The 18089-nt window shown below is 33.9% G+C and overlaps 1 protein-coding gene across 1 annotated transcript in view; it reads right to left on the minus strand.

The window, feature by feature from the left end:
• Positions 1-1159: 1159 nt before the first annotated feature.
• LOC121113610 (uncharacterized) overlaps positions 1160-18089 on the minus strand; it is a 29689-nt gene continuing 12759 nt past the window's right edge. The window contains exons 5-12 of the mRNA XM_040707443.2: positions 13488-13556; positions 13112-13393; positions 12240-12965; positions 12014-12184; positions 2944-3120; positions 2568-2795; positions 1952-2425; positions 1160-1890 (exon numbers count right to left, since the gene is read on the minus strand). Of these exons, the coding sequence (XP_040563377.1) occupies positions 1265-1890; positions 1952-2425; positions 2568-2795; positions 2944-3120; positions 12014-12184; positions 12240-12965; positions 13112-13393; positions 13488-13556 (2753 nt within the window). The 3' untranslated portion in view covers positions 1160-1264. The remainder of the gene's footprint in view (positions 1891-1951; positions 2426-2567; positions 2796-2943; positions 3121-12013; positions 12185-12239; positions 12966-13111; positions 13394-13487; positions 13557-18089) is intronic.

Below are 18089 nucleotides of genomic sequence, written 5' to 3' on the forward strand. Positions count from 1 at the left end.
ATGAAGAAGAAGAGGATCTTTCCCTATATAGTCCTATCGGATGATATACAATCATCCTTATTAATGTCCAATCTAAAGCACTTAACACTATATAAGAGCACTCAAATAACAACTTGCTATTTCACTGATAAGTAGAGACCATTTCAAAGTTAGAAACAGCCTCTAATTCCACTAATTTAAATCACTTTATGCAGCGAGGAAAAATGACATCTTCACTCTAGCAACACAGGATAATATTAGTTAGATAATTTATAATATATCTAATAGTATACAATAGCCAGAAAATCTACCACCAAAACTATATATATTCCTCCTGGGGTCCAGCTACAATACTTAGGTCGTTTCTTGGGGGCCCTACACAGAAAATAATTTAAAGACACATACCAAAAATATTTTTTTATTGAAAAAGGATTGAATTTCTTTTTTTTAATGAAAAAGTGACCTTTTATTAAAAAAGGTCATTACAAAAATAGAAAGGAAAGTATTTTCTAAAAAATATATTAAATGAAGTATTGAATCATTCATATGAAAATGCCATAAAAAGGCCTGGTCCTTGAAAGGAAAGATCAGTCATAAAATGTAATAAAACCTTCTTTAAACCTCACTCCATAAATCTTACTAAAAATTACTGGCCAACATTTTTATTATAAAAAGAAAAAACGAACAAAGAAAAGGGTCACAGGCTCCACTTAGACTAAAACCGGCCCACACAACTCTCAGAAGGTTCATATTTGTTTATTTATCGTCCTTGATTTGCTTTGTGATTAAATATGATTAACACTTTCCATAAAAAACTGTCGTTATTTCTTTAATTCGAATTTTATTGATTTTAACTATAATCTAGATTTATATGAGCTGGGACATAAAGACCTCTCTACATCTAATTCCTCAAAATATCATTCTTTGATTTTCTTGGGAAATTTCCATTGGTTATCATTGTTTAAAATAGATCCGGATGACTGAGTCATTTCATTTATAAAATCATTTAATTCACTCAGCTTTGAATATATTTGACGATATCTTCGTTTGGACTTTACACCTTTAAAAGAATAGGCCATCATTAATAGTAGATACAATCAAAGAGAATGCAGTATCTGAGAAATCTTGATGGTCAATAAAATAAGGATATCCTTAAATAAGATTTTCAAAGAAAAACTCATAAATATGATTTGGTTTTATTAATGGTAAATTATATGAACATTTGTGGATATTGATGACAATGAATTAATGCTAAGGAATCATCACATACTATGGATGTACATATTTATTCCTGAACCCAGGATGAATATTCATCTGTTTTGGAGTCAAATGTATTCCTACTTGTCTCACCTGATTCATATGCATCATAAGAAAAATCCTCCGCCCTCTCTCCTACTCCAATGGACTTATTTCCATTACTCGAAAGACCTCTAAAGGACTCAATAGGTTTCATTGTATCTTTTGGTCTGAGGTTTAGATGAGGTGGAATGGAATTTGTTGAATCTTTAATGACTACATCTGGCTCAGATTTTACGATCCGATTGTTTGTTTGGTGTTGTTTTGTATCATATGGTTGTTGCTGCTCTAGGTTCTGAACGAGTAATGAGTCCTCATCTTGCTTTGTTGAATTAAGATTCACTGTTTCATGATTAGCTTCTACTAATTTATAGTCAGAGGGCCATTGGCCGGAAATCCCAGTAGAATCTTCTCCTTCATAATCAATATCATGCTTTGATCCACATGCTCCCATATCGCATTTTTTTTGTTCTCTCTGTATACCAATACAAGTAATGGCTTCTTTGCGGAACTTTTTATCTCTATTATCCGCCATACACGTTCGCCTTCTTGCAACTTGACCAATTCCACAAGTAACTTCACATTTGCTCCAATTTTCCCACATCGTCCATTCAGCTAGAGCAAATAGCTACTTATAATTATCATTTAGTCTATAAATTTCTCTTGGGTTACTTACGAGGAGCACAGACTGAGGGACAAGGCATCGTCTCTTCTGATTTGAATTTAGTATAAGATTCACATTCCTTTGAGGAGCCTCCAACGCAGACACGAGTTCTTTTTTGAATTCCATCTCTTCCACAAACAGCTGTACATCCACTCCACATGGTCCAAGATTCAAAAAAGGGTTTACCTTGCACCATAGTGGATTTACACTTATAAGTGTCAAAGTGTTCATTCTTTTGTGGTCTCTCAATTTCCTCGCTCACTTTACAAGGAAGAACAGCTTCCTCATAAAATTGATCTTTTTGTCGATTTTGTCCGTCAGAGAGAATGCATTCCTTTCCGCCATTACCTGGAGGAATATGCACGAATCGTATTTTTTTTCGGGAACGTAATTTGGCAACAGCTTTAGGGAATTGTCCTGCCTGATTTCCCCAACATATGACACATTTTCCAGTGATTTGACCCCATTCTTCCCATACACAATCGACTAAAAAATAAACGATAAATACTAAAATGAAGGATCTTTTTTTTTCCTCTTTGCAACTGGATTGAAAAGTTGAAGACAAACGACTATTAGGTACTATCCACGTATAAATACAATTCACGATATAAAATAATAATAATCCTACTTGGACAATAAGGAATGCAATTTTGGATATCCTCCATTTGAATATTTTTTGTGTAATTACAATGAATACAATTCTTGATTTCCCTTTTGATTCCACCACATTTGATCCCACCATATTTTGCTTCTTGATATATGTGACGATTTCTCTCAACTGTTCCTACTCCGGGTCCATTTCCACACGAGACTGAGCAGGGGGACCAAACACCCCATTCCGAATAAAGGCAGTGCACTGAGAGTTGAATAATATCGAATAATATAAATGTAATTAAGCTACTCTTGTAGATTGGATACATATTAGATGCAGTCCAATTAAGATTCAAATTAATTGATTTATCAGACATATCATATTTCATCTTTATACGTGTCGTTTATATTACCTGGACAGGGCTTTAGTACTTCACATGGGCCATATTCAACTCCATTTCCACTACAATCTTTCCCTCCATTTTCTGGAAAGGGATGAATACAATACCTACGCTTGGGTCTTTTTCCTCCCTCGCCACATGCCCTATTACATTCTCCCCAATTTTGCCATGTGGACCATCCTCCATCAACTTTATAAAAATCAAACATAAAATTAATATATGCACTTATAATAACAAGTTCAACTTATGTATATTTGTGTTGTGTCGACTCGGTTCGATTCAACTTGAGTCGATTTCGTATTACATGGAATCACTAAACCTCATAAAATATTGAGATTTGTTGTACTTTCCCCTAGTGAGTTTCTAATCAATTACAATTTCTAATGAGTTTCTATAAAGTCTCTTAGGAGAACAACTACAGTTTTTTAACCAATTGCACAATCTCCTAGTTACAATCCACATATGAATTTAGGGGCGTCCCCTCCCAAATTTTTATCGCTATTTAGTCTCCTGCAAAAAGTTTTTTGTCTCTTCAAAAAAACAAAAAACGTCCCCTACAATAAAATCATGCGGAAGTCCCTGAAATTAATAAATAGTTGATAATTTGGGTCCAATTTTGTTATGGAATATGTATAAATCAAGGAAAACTGTCTATACAAATATCGCATATTGAGTGTAGTGAAGTCATGTGCTATAATTAAGATCTTTTCAATGGAAGACAACATTTTGAACAATAAAAAAAAAAAAAGTTTTGATTAAAAAAACGTGGGTAGAGTACATGTTTCAACCTAGAAGTTGTGCCTATATTACATTGAAATTTTGTGCAAGTGAATTACAAAAAAATTAACAAAAATAACTTTTAGATCGAAGATTTTTCCGTTAAAGTTAGGAACTAACTTTTTGGCAAAGGATGTAAAATATATATAACGTAAAACTTTAAGACAGATTTAAGAAAGAAAGAAGATTGAATGATGATTAATTGATTTATAGTATTAATATTATATTAGACAGTATTGTATTCGTGCCATTTTAATTTCATCACTGAGTATGATTCATTAAGGTTTCTCTATATAATAAGAGCATAATTAGTAGTGCAGTGGAAAAATTCATTCTGTCTGTGATGAAAGTGAAAAGTAATTTATAATTACTTTTCACATTCACACTGCAATGTAGCTAATGTACCAGTTTCACATTCCAAAATTAAATATGAAGTTTCCGATAAGCTTAGTTCTAACATTATTTTTTCAATAAAAATAATGTTTTTTTATAAAACACTTATAATTTTGTATAGAATACTCAATGAAATGTTTGAGTCAATTAAATTTTACGAAGTAAATCTTGGAAATAATTTTTGTTAGAGGATGTTTCGTATCTTTTTTATTAAGTAGTGTTTGGATTGCTATTATTTTACAAATAAATCCCACCAACCATTTTTGAAACACTTTATAAAATCTTCCGTGTTCCCTAGTTGTCCATTAAAATATGAACACTTACTAATTCAATAATTAATGTAGGTGGAGAGATTGAAATTAATTTATATTTGGATGTATTAACGCATAAACATTTAGCTACAAAACAAAACAATCTTGAGCTCACTAGCATACGTACTAGTAAAGAAAATGACACTTAAACGTGATTGTCAAATTTCCATTCGCGCACTCCAACCAGTTAAGCGTCTCTATAACCACCGTCAACGCCATCAGCAAGTACAAAACGTTGGAAAGGAAGAAGGGCTCCATCAAAGAGGCCAGCCTTGGCCAATCCCCTCAAGTCCATGGGGGTATGTAAGAGATCTCGGCGTTTCACACCAGATTGTCCAGAGAGCAGTCTGGAAAAGTGGGTGTAAATACCCTTGTGGGGATGGAAAGGCCACTTTTGACACTATAAATTTAAAAATAAAACCCATCTCCTCCGTTATAGGACTCTTTTGAGTATTTTTAAACTCTTTTTTGATACTTTGATCTCCCCCCTACATCCCTGATGCCTAACACCTTAACTATACCTTTTGGGTGCATGTCGAGGGAAAGGCCTGCATAACCCTTCATCCAAACACCGTGGCCCTAAAAGCCACTGTCAGCCAGGATCGGGACGCCATGACAGATGACTACATCTGCATTGGGTGGTAGGCCTTCCACCACAGCCTGGAAGCTATCATTTCTGTTAGTGTCGAATAAATTCAAGATTAAGAGAGCTCAGGCACACATCTATTTACGCTATTAGTTTTATTGAACTTCTATTGTTAATTAATAATTTTAGTTTAAAATTGAAAGTGTTCAGATTTTAATAGACCACTCCGTAATAATACTTAATGAAATCATTCTATTTTTAATGTTCCGAAAAATTATCTTATAAAAATATAAATAAACAACCACTGGCTTGCGGAAACAAAGGAAGAGGTCCAAGGGGTTTACCACCCCAAATATCGGGCTCAAACAATGGTCTTCGGCGTTGTGGCCTCTGATGGAAAGAAGAAACCTCCTTTATTTTTTAATGACCCCCTTCCATACCAGATTTGAAGCCACTGGACTTTTCTATATGGGGTACTTTGGAGAAAAAACTAACAGGACCTCACATTTAAATGTGGACTCATTGAAGTCTTCCATAGTGGGTACATGGGACACCCTTTCAAATGAATTTGTCATCAACTCCTGCATGGATTTCAAGTGACTTGTAAAGGCTGTGTGACCATATTGAGTGAAAAAAGTTTTGCAATAACCTTGTTACATATTTTGTTAACATTATTTTTTTCCCTATTATTGACAATATAAAATTTTATGATATATTTCTAAATCCCTCTCTCGAATTCACGTTTTGCTGGGCTACCCTGTATACATAAGATAATAAAATATTTAGAATCAGCCCAAGATACATAATAATTATGTTATTAGTATATAAATTAAAATTAATTACTAATACTCAAGTGAATAAATGAAAATATCCCTCTAACAATATTGTCTACTATAATATTAATATTATTAATAATCATTCCATCATCTATTTGATCCTCTCTCTTTTTAATTATGTATTTAAGATTTACATTATACATATTGTACAACTATTGCTAATGAGATCATTCCTAACTTTAACGGATAAAATGCCCGATCTAAATTCATTTTTTTTAATTGACTTGTAAAAAAATGTTAAATGTAATATCTGGTGCAATCCCAGGTTGAAACCCTTAATCTATGCAAGTTTTTTTAAATCAAAAACTTTTTTATTCCATTTCAAATATGTTGTCTTTGTGGCAGAGATCTTAATTGTAGCACATGACTTCATATAAAATTTTCTGATGCTGATTAAATAAAAAGAGAGTTATATTGTATAAAGTTAATTAGGTTTTGCCATTTGATTTTTAAGCATAAAAACTACACTTCCTCGAACATGAGGTTAAGTGATTGAGTCTGGGTCTACTTCATATACTAGTAGGGCTCATTGGTAAGACTTTGATGTACATAAATAATTCACGAGGTTTAGTTGGTAATATTGAAATAACAAGTTCCGTAGTTCATTTAATACAAGTGAACGAAATAGCTTGTCTTTGGAATAATATAAAATGGGACGAACATCTTTAATATATATATGCTTAGGCATATGATGTGTTATGTAAATAATAAAATGAGGAAATATATCACATACCTACATTAGTAACAGCTTACTTTGTGTTTGTAATCTCCATAACTCTTTTTTAATTAAAGGAAATACATAATTTTGCCAATATATAGGATATATTTTTTCCAATAAAAAAACTATTAGTATAACAGTAAAATATTACGTATAATAAGCGTATGCAGATTAATACGCATGCAAAAAACATGTAAAATGAAGATCTTAATTTATCACTTATCTTGAATAAAATAATATTTTTTTGTCTTACTTTCATATCTTTTCAATCGTTTCTAATCGTGATGGGCGATTAATTAGAATTGGGAAAATAAGGTGCAGTTTCCAACTCTCATATTCTGGTTCTTATGTATTATTATTTATTTTATAAAGTATAAAATGCTCCAGCATTTGTTATTTTAGTTCAATAATTTTTGTGAAAATGATGCATTGTGCCTTATGTCTGGGACCGGACCGAACGTTTCTAAACGTGTATGATCATTTTATTGTAGTAGAATACCTTTTAGACTGGCTAGTAGTGCTGTAACCTAGGTCGATCAACAAGTCTGTGAAGCAGTATTGCTCTTTTTGTACTTAAAATGCTCTAACCAGTGACTGTTTTAGGTGAGTAAAAATATGATATGGTGTAAAATAGTCTAAAGATCATTGGGAGTGTTAAGTAGTCAGTAAAATAGCCATTAATGATTTGTTTTTTTAATCGTCCAATACTAGTTTATTATACATGGATGTAGACTTGGATGTACCCGTATTTAGATTTTATTTCAAATTATTTTATTAATTTATACCAAGACAATTTCGCTAATCCTATTTCTATCTCCCTTTTTAATTCGTATTTATTATACGTACGTTTTCCCTTTTATGGTTTTTTGGATTTCTAATTTTTTGAAGCCTTTTCGAATTTACAACCCATAACCTTAAATTTTTTTTGAGACTTATTTTCCAAAAAACAAACTTGCTCTCGAGAGTCTAGGAATCTGGTTTGACCGGAATAAAAGATAGCAATAGGTACGTAAGTCATAATTCTGAACTTCTTTTATTCTATATTTAAGGACTGTATCTATCTCCGTTTGTTAAATAAGTACTCTGGTCATGCGTTTTTATGAGCGGACAAACATACAAAAACCTACTATAATATAAAAATTATAGTAGAATTGTGCCTGAGCTCTCTTAATCAGTAATGTAGCTGCCCTATGCGGTAATGATGGCTTCCAGGCATGGCGGCGGAAGGCCTGGCACCCATTGCAGATGAAGTACTCTGTCATGGCGTCCCAGTGCTGGCTGATAGTGTTTTTTTTGGCCTCGGAGTATGGATGACGGACAATGCAGGCCGACATAGCCCCAAACGGTGTACTCGAAGGGGTTGGTTTATTTCATTGCTGGTATCAAAAGTGACCTCTCCACCCTCACAAGGCTATTTCCACCCACTTTTTTGATAGCCCTATGGATAGTCTGGTGTTAAAGACCGAGATCTTATTCATGGATTCAAGGGATTGACCTAGCTGTTTTCTTTGACTCCTCAGGGTCCAGTTTGGCCTTTTTGCCAGAGCACTTCTTGTTCGAAAGTTTGTACTTTCTAATGGTGTAGACAGTTGACCCTGAGACACACAACCACTAGAGAGTGTGCGTATGGAGATTCGTCGGTTATTTTAAACTTTTTTTGCTTTAATATAATGAAATAATTATTGATATCAATGACTCCACCTTCACTAATTATTGAATAAGTAAGTGCTCAGATTTCAATGAACCACCTGCTACAAAAATTGTGTGATAATATTTAGGCATTAATTCATGATAGTCCTGTTTCGTGTACCGCTACTATATAATTAACAAGTTAAACTCTACGAAGGCTAAAAAAAATTAAACACAACATAAATGAAAATGACGAAATATGTTATAGTCTCATCATAAGTGGTATAAAAATATGTTTTAATTATTTTACAGAGAAGATTATTTTTTGTATTTTTTCTTAAAAGAAATAGATTAATATTCTATGTCATCAAAATAATAGGTGTTTTTTTGGGGTTGAAGATGAGTTACGTATCCCCGTCATCGTTATGATTGATTGATAAGATTATATTGAAAATCTCTCCTACCTTGAGTTTTATTAGTAGCTAGATATATTATATTATTAAAAATAAGAATTTAATTGTCAACTATAAAAAAGTGATTATGATCTTGTAAACATAAAAAGATTGACACATTGTATTTACAGAGTGGTCCATTAAAATTTGAAAACTTTAAATTTTTAAATTAAAATTAATTTATTAATTAACAATCTAATTTCAGGAAAGTTAATACTATAAATGAATGTGTGTCTGAGCATTTTCAATCATAAATTTAGCCGCTCTTAGTGGCAATGATAGATTCCAGGTGGTAGTGGAAGGTCTATTACCCGCTTCCGATGTAGTCCTCTGTCATTGTGTCCATTGCTGGTTGACAGTTGATTTCAGGGCCTCGGTGTTTGATGACCTTCCCCTCGATATAGACACAAAAGATGTAGTCAAGTCATTCAAAAGAGTCTTGCAACGGAGGAGAGGGATTTTATTCATTGCTGGAGTCAAAAGTGGCCTCTCCACCCTCACAAGGCTATTTCCACCCACTTTTTTGATAGCTTTCTGGACAGTCTATTGGGAAACTCGAGATCTCTTGCATGGGTCCTCATGGACTTCAATGCTTCAGACTTCTTACGGCGTAGATGGTTGGTCTTGGAGACACTCAACCGCATGGATTTCGCTAATGGAAATTTGACTATCACGTTCAAGTATCATTTTCTTAACATGTATGTAAGCTAGAGAGCTCAGGTTAATCTTTTTTATAACTAATTGCTTATGCAATAATAAGGTAAATTGGGACATTTTTTAGTGTGTCATAAACATTTGAAAATTTTAATTTTATAGGATTTTTATATGCAAAAAATGTGAGGTTGTGTGTGCATTTCAAGCTCACCAAGTTTCGATGAAGGTCTGCCGCTGTCAATATAATTTGCACCGACACAAGCATCCCGCAATCACCAAGACACTATCGTACCCCACGTAGACGGTTTTACAGGATGTGCAACAATTGAAATATAACTTTCCAGTCTAAACGGAAGTCCTAACAAGAAGAGAAATCCCACGTTTCTGGCGAGCCTCAAACGATTGATTAAGGCAAACCCATCCAGAGTGCGGTAAAGACTGACCTGCAGTACTCATACAGCAACTCAAAGTGGCACATTTTGACATCGAAGATGATGGAAGCCTGGTTGCCCAGGACCCCCAAATTATTGTACATCTTCAAGAGTCGTCCTGTAGCTTTTTTCCGTGACGAGAAGATTTTGACCATAAACATGGTATACAACATCCAAAACGACCACATTTAGGCTCACAAGAAAAACAAGGTCCCCATAGTCTACACATCCAAGTTCCCGGTCTCGTTTATGACGTTGGGGACCATCGGGTGCAACAGGACGGTAATGCCACCGATCTTCTTCAACCAAAAAGAGTGGGTCGATGCTGACAAGTACTTTGAGGTACTGAAGGACAAAGTCATCACTTGGATGAAAGTCAATGATGAGGGAAACGAGTTCAATTTCCAGCAGGACTCATTCCCCGCTCACAAGGCCTAGAAGAACCTCAACTTGCCAATGAGGAAAACGTCAAAATCTGGGAGTTAGAGAAACAAGTCTGCTCAAGGCCCCACACCAGTTTGGCCAAACTCAACAAATCGATCTTGAAGTACTGGGGCAATGTAAGTCCCGTACACATCGTCTCATGTTGCCCCTCCTTCCGTACCTGCCTCAACAAAGGCCATCACCTCTAACGACGGAACCATCGAATAATCATTTTCTCCCTCGATGGATGAACAAATTTTAGACAAAAAGTTTTTGTAAAATTTCAAGAGTTAAAAAAAAGTTGCCCACTAAAAAATGTCATAATTTACCGACACATCCCTGTATATCGATATATGAATTAATTTTAATGAATCAACCTTGATTAATTACTGAACTAGTAAGTGTTCAGATTTCAATGGACCACACGGTATTGCCCCGGGATGTCAAACAGGTCATCTGGGTTATGAAAAATTAAAGAATAAATAATCTTTACATAAGTTTTCATCGAATCTCAAGGAGAGATAAATAGATAAAGGCCATACAATATGATAGGATCCATTAGACTTTTGACATTTGGAAAAGGGTATCCTCCAAACATTAATTATAAATTCAGGAAACAATCAATTTAAGAATGCTGATGCTACTACTCAGCAAATGGAGCTGGAAGTCTAAGTAAATAAAAAATGAAAAGAGAATGCAGATTTGGTTATAGTTTCTGTAACAAAGTAAACACCATTGCTTGAAAAATGTTTTTTATATTCTTTTGTAAGCTTTGATAGAGGAAAGAGGGATTATGTTTGGTAAAGTAATCAGCAGAGACAGTTTGACTAAAGAGATTCTACTTCTGATCAAAAAGCATATCAAAATGGATAGGTTCATTATAAATATTTTTTTTTACTATTGCATCCCTTTTAAGTATATCTCATTTGACAATGGTTTTATGAATGAAAAGGAAGTTGTAAGTCAACGTTTTAATAGTTATAAATAGCCTAACCCTACAGTAGGCAACGTTTTTGACTCAAAAGTAAAGTCAATGTAATTTATATATATATTTGAAATTTTTTTTAATGTTTTGCTTTAAATTAGGAAAACTGAACATTTTCGAATACTGGCTCTTAAATACTTAAAATATATCTCTATGGACAGATTAATTGTTACGAGTAAAAAAATGAATACATAGTTACATCAACTTTTTGTTCTATTATTCCATTATGATAAGTTGATGATTAATTATGATTTGGATTCATTAATTATTCTGAGCTCTACTGAACTTGAAAAAAATGCATAAATGACAAATCTTTCTTTTAAAGCCAAATTGTAATGAATGACTTTTTTTTAATGATGAAATATTACGACTTAACTTTTATAATTATGTAGAAGCTTCATCTCTGATTTGATCGAAATCAGTTGTTTGACTTCAATTTTTTGAATAGAGTACTTTATCTATGGTAAGTTTGAAAAAGTTAAAGTCAAATCCTTATATATACCAATTTTATTATTCAAACTAATAATATGTCAAGTGATTTTAATATATTGATGATCCAAAAGAACCATATAGTTGAGATAAGGTAAGTTTTTAAACAAACAAATAAAAAACTAGCTATAAAATAACTTGTTTAAATACTGTAATAAACAAAAAAATCACATAAAAATCAAAGTAATTAAAATATAGAATGTACTTAAAAAGACTTTGATCATCTCCTCCTTAACCTCTATTTAGGTCTTCAACTTTAATCTAATGCAGAACTAGAGCTGATTTGATATTTAGTTATAATAAAACTAATCAAATCTCAACTTTTCCAAAGTTTCATTTATTCCAATTTGGCTTTAAAGCAATGCTATGATTAATAGGATCAAAGTTAGGAATATTACTTGGACAGTGGTGCTCAAAACAAGCTTCTTCATGCTCCTGCGGTCCTGGACAATTATTTGATGGTTTATTATAGTTATTGATGTCGATGCAAATTCTTTCCCTTGTTCTCATTCCCGTACCACAAGTTTTAGAGCAGCTTGCCCAGTTTTGCCATTTGATCCATTGAGGATCTAATATAATAATTTAGCCAGGCAAATAATGGGAATATATAATATCCAAACCTACCAGGACATTTCTCTGTACTACACTCTTGGACTTCTTTATACCTTTTGTCACCTTTGGGTGGACAGTCCTCTCCACCATTGTTTGATGGATAGCAGCCTCTTGCTCGATGTCTTGTACCATCTCCACATGAAGCTGAACATTGTGTCCAAGCCGTCCAATCCGTCCAGTGAAATTGTTTTGGACAAGGAATTATGTTACAATCTCTTTTTTGATTGGAAAATTTTTCCTGAAGGATTCCGAAGCAATTTTGTTTGTTGCCTCTTTTTTTGATGCAACTCCTTGTTCGAGTTTGGTGACCACCCCCACAGGATTTTGAACACTTTGAATAGTCTGTCCAATCTCCCCATTGCGCAGCCTCTTGTACCCTTTTCGAACAACAATAGCGAACTTTGTAGTCACTACACCTTTTACCATAGGGTTTATTATTAATATGATCGCAATAAAACCCGAACCATGGAGTGTATTTTGTAATTATCTCCCCTGTTTCGTCTGCTGGAGTGTCATTCGATCGTAGCCTTGCGTCAATGATCATTGCATATGATCTAGTAGAGCTTCCACATGCGGAGGTTTTTCGATATCTCACATGAACTGCTCGAGTTTCAATATCCCCTCTTTTAACTGCATAATCAGAAGATATAAAACTTCGCCATTCACAATTATCAAACAATGTCTTTCCTGATAGCTCAGGCGAATCTAAACTCAGAGCCTCCACTTTGTTTTCGCTAACTAAATATATTTGAAATAAACATGAAAATTAAAGATTCCTTAAGTTTATGTTTAAAAATGTACAAATTATGTACTTAAATCTGTTAATTCTAGTAATTCAATTTTGCACCTTAATATTATTACTGATAAAATGAAACAATCCTTACAAAGAGCAGCTGGTGTTCCATAGAGCAATCTACAACAAAATCGTATTTTGAAATCCCTACAACGAACCTCTTCATTATTCCAATAGTATGGTGGACTAGCTCTTGCTGGCTGAACATCATTTAAGCATTGGAGGGCTAAGTCACTTTGGTAAATCTGAAATGTAACATTTTTTGGATAAGCGATTCCATCCAGTGTTACTCCTTGGAGTGAACCCTCTAAAAAACCTTTTGGACAAAAATTTTGTATACCATTTCCAGTGTCAATGAACATGTTCTTAATGGCTATATTAAGTAATTCGACAAAGAAAGAAAAGAAAATTACATTAGTATGTCTTTAACAATATGAATTTTTGGTAAATTAATATGTATCATTCACCTTCGTAATGTTCATAGTCTCCTTTGTGACAAGGGTCCTCAAGATCAAACCAATCTGTGTAAATACATTCTAAAAATAGACCACAATTTAAGTTCATAGGTATTTCATATATGATTAACATGTAATTATGAAATACAATTTGAAAAGAATATAATATTAAATAATTTTTGTTGGGTTTTATTTATTTATGATATAAGTTGATGAAAGTCAAACAAAGGTCGGTTCACTGATGAGTGTAAAAATTAATCTCGGAAGACATATCCCCATGCATCTCCCCTGATTGTAAATAACTTCTCTGGTCCTTGTTGGAGGCAAGAAACAATACACCTGCCCAATGTCCATGCCAACAAGAATTCTATCATTAATACCATCAAGGAGGAATGCAGTAAGTTGGATGAAGGCCCCTTGCCTCTGGAACCATGTGGAGAGAGTGGTTCAAGCTGAGGGTAACAACATTGAAATAAAATGGGATCTCTGGGTTGTTGGCTGGCCAATAAAATGGAAGCCAAAAATACGGCACATTTTGTCCTAATAACTCTTGGACAATCTTGGCCTTATGGGCAGGTGCTGAGTCTTGCTGGAATATATATGGCTTCCCATCAGTTACCTCATTCAGCTACGGGATGACCATGTCCTTAAGAGTGTCCTTGTATACCTCCTTGGTCACCTTCTAGCCCTTCTTGGAAGAAGTGGGAGGGGGGGGGGACATAACTTGTCCTTCTGTGCTGATATGACTGGTTGGACCTCATCAGGGTCTAAACAGATCCATCTATCGTTGGTGTCATTGGTAAATATTTTCTTGTGCGAAAAAAAACGCACGTAACCACCTTTGTACTTCATTTTGGTTAATAAGAATTTTACCTTTGCTGATTCTGTCTGTCTGATTCTACACTGTTAGCAGATGCTTTGAGGTTCTGACCCTCCACAAGTAACCCAGGTCAATCCTGATGGTATTTTTGATGGTCCCTTTGCTCATGTTACGCTGCTTGGCCAGCTTAGCAATTGGGGTGTCTAGATGAGTGTCAATTGAACATTTCAAGCCAGCTATGAACCTTTTAGTCCAGATTTTGTTAAATCTTGTTGAATTAGCTGCTCTCTCAGTCTTTCCCTCCTCGTCAAAGCCCTTCGTCATGTCGTAAACTTTTGATTTTGGATATTTGAAGAAGGAAATTATCTCTTGAGTAGAGTGTACCGCGCGGCAAGCTTCGATGATCGTAATTCTCCTGACTTTTTCCATGTTTGAACGACGATATACTCAAAAAACCTTGTTATTAAATTCAATAGCTAACACATATAGCTATTCGCAACCATTAACTTTTTTATCACTTAACCTATACAAGTCTCATAATTAGCTTTTAAAGTTATTACGGATTTTTGTTGTCCCCCCTGTACATGAATGAACATTAAACTGTTTTAAAATACCTTCACTATATAATTTTAAATGGAGAACAGAATAGTCTTTGTATTTAAATCAGTTTAAGAAAAGATAGATATTTTAAATTTCTGAGATGTAGATATTGAAAGAGGGCATTAAGGCAAAAGATTTATGAATTGCAAGATATGAAAAAGACATTTCACTCTTATTTCCTTTATTTATTGACCGATTATTATAATTCAAAATAAAGATACAACTTTAACACAAGTTGGATAATCGTTAATTTATAAAAAATGTAAATAAACAAGTACTTCTACTACTAAAATGGCCATAAAGTTCCGAGGTCAATATATCAGCTACCGCATTTTCAAACAGTTTAATATACAGGGTTCGGAAGCAAAACGTGGACTGTTAATAAATGCTAATTATGTAATTAAAATAGAGAGGTTTTGTGATTTATTCCTGCATATTCCAAATCTCCTGTCCTTTTTGCATAAGTAAATAATAACAAACATTTCTCCAGGAAGCCAAAATTGAGGTGGCAGAGATTATGAACATTGTGAAGTGCTCAAGGAGCCTCATTTTCAAGGTGGCCAATATGAAAAAGGATGGAAAAAACCTCTCAAGGATAGAAGGAAGTGGGGGACACAACTTGAAAAGAGATTCTGATTTTCTGGGGCACCTGTAGAAGAAGATCAAGGAGGACGCCACAAAAACCATGAGTCGCCTCTTAAGGAGTTTGACGTAGACTAGGAGACAATCAGGAGGGCTGTGAAAGAGGACTTGGGGTTGTCCTCTTATACAAAGATCCCACGCCACCTGTTGACGGACACTCTGAAGGAAAGGAGACTGCAAAGGTGAAAGAAAGTTCGTGCAAATGGATCCACAGTAAACATTTCTCTTACGAGAAGATGTTCACCGTGGACCAGGACTACAACCGTCGGAACGACCGCTGACTTGGGGGATCACCGGAGGAGGTAAACGGGGTGTTCTGTACAAAACATCCGGCCAAAACAATGGTCCTGGGGTTCGTGGCGTCCGACTGAAAGAAGTTACCTCCCTTCTTTTTTAAGGCTTGGGAGAAAATCGGTCAGGAGGTCTACTACAAAGTGCTGAGCTTCACCATACTGCCATGGCTCAAGGCCACCTACCCAGAGGACAACTATGTGTGGACCCAAGATGGTGCACCGTCACACACATCGACCAAATGCCAGAAGTTCTGCGCCGACTATATGGTTGATTTTTGGCCCAAGGACATGTTGTCATCATCTTTGCCGGATATGAAGCCGTTGGACTTTGCTGTGTGGGACTCTTTGGAGAGGGAGACTAGCCAGACTTCTCATCCGAACGTGGACTGCCTGAAGGCCGCCATTGTGAAGGAGTGGAATAACTTGTCCGAGAAATTAATCATCAACTCCTGCAAGCCTTTCCACCGCTGTGTGGAGGATGTGATTGCTTCTGAGGACGACCATATTGAGTGAACAGGTTCACGATGGTCGTGTCCAAAAGTTTTGTAAAAAAATTTCAAAATTGTTTTTCAAAAAAAAAATTATTGACATTTTTCTAAAATCAGTCATTCAGTCCACGTTTTGCTTCTGAACCCTGTATATGGATCTTTCATTTTTTTTTCTCGAAAAAAAACCAGTTTATAGACGCAATATAGATTATCTAATGAGATTTCAATTCTTTTTTATACGCTAAAATATTCTAGGTTTCCTCTTCAATAATTAAGGACTTTTTCCTAATATAATTAGGCATAATACTTTGCAACATTTTTTTATCCCACCAGCTAAAAACCACGTTAATTATTGGTATAAAAGCCATAAAACAATTAAATGACTCTTAAAACCTTTGTTCCCCTTTAAATCACGTTTTAGATTATAATTTATATTATGAGGCTTGAAAGACTAAATCTACTTGCTGTTGAAGGCTTAAGTCATCATTTTCGTGTTTTATGCCTTAAACAACTATGTGGTTTTTAATCGGCGAGCGTTTCAAGACCTAAATTTTTTTTTCATAGTGTAATTAGTATCTGTTACGAGGTAACCAAAGTTTTTCATATCCAACACTATTAATAAATGTAACCCGAGATATTAAAACAACCCAAAAAACTCAGTTAAACATTAAAGTAAGTTCCCACATCTATCGAATAAGTAAACGCTACGACCGAAAATAATTTTGGAACAAACAAATGGACGATTTTTTTCATAGCACTATATATATTAAAACTTTCTAACCTCAACGATTTTCCTTTTTAAAATAAAGAAGTTATTTAATATAAAATTTTCATTTCGTTTAGGAGAATTGCTTAAGTTTGAAATTTTTACTATACAGAGTTTTACAGGACAATTTGTGAATTCTAAACACATTGTAACATGTATTTATCCGATTCATGAGGATATTCACATCTATGAGTATAATAATTATATCACTGTTCGACATTTGGTCGTAGAAAGGCAATGTTGCCATATGATAATACCAATATTTTAGGAATACATTTTGTCTAACAAAATTTATATGATAGAAACAAAAATATGTTCTTTGGTAGCCAAAAAACATTGCAGGGGTACTATCAACAACTTTTTAAAGATAAAATTGAGAAGGAGTATAATTTTTTATATGTATACAAAAATATTTAAAAAAATGGTTAACGTTAAAAAAAGTAATTGCATCAATAATGCAAATATGTTACAAATGATCATTCTTTAACCATAGATAAAGGGACTTTAATTAGAGATAATCCATATTTACATTAAAGCTTTAAGGAGTATGTAAAAGTTAGAAACTCATTGAAAAAGATTATACGTTTAAAAATAGACTTTAAAATTTTCGTTTTTGTAACATTTAAAAAAAAAAAGGATGTCACCATCTTTAATTTATGGGAAAAATAAGTTCCGTACTTAGTTTGTAAAAGATTTGAGCTCGACATAACAGTAAATCTTGCTCAACATAAATATAGACTTTAATTTAAAAGATAGACAGTCTTGATCACAGTATGATGAAGTATAATATGTAATATATTATAATTTTTCTCCTATTTTCTAAAGGATTTACACCATCAGGGAATTCCTGCAAAGTATTTATTTTATGGAAAAATCACGAATTTAATTATTTCATATTGTAAACTTCATATAATAATAAATAATCGATAATAAATGATATCCAAAAATGAAGGAACTTTATTACAACGGCAATAGCGACAACAAGAGAAAGCCAAATTCTAATTT

The sequence above is a fragment of the Lepeophtheirus salmonis genome, chromosome 1 (genome assembly GCF_016086655.4).
Source record: "Lepeophtheirus salmonis chromosome 1, UVic_Lsal_1.4, whole genome shotgun sequence".
Classification (NCBI taxonomy): Eukaryota; Metazoa; Arthropoda; class Copepoda; order Siphonostomatoida; family Caligidae; genus Lepeophtheirus; species Lepeophtheirus salmonis.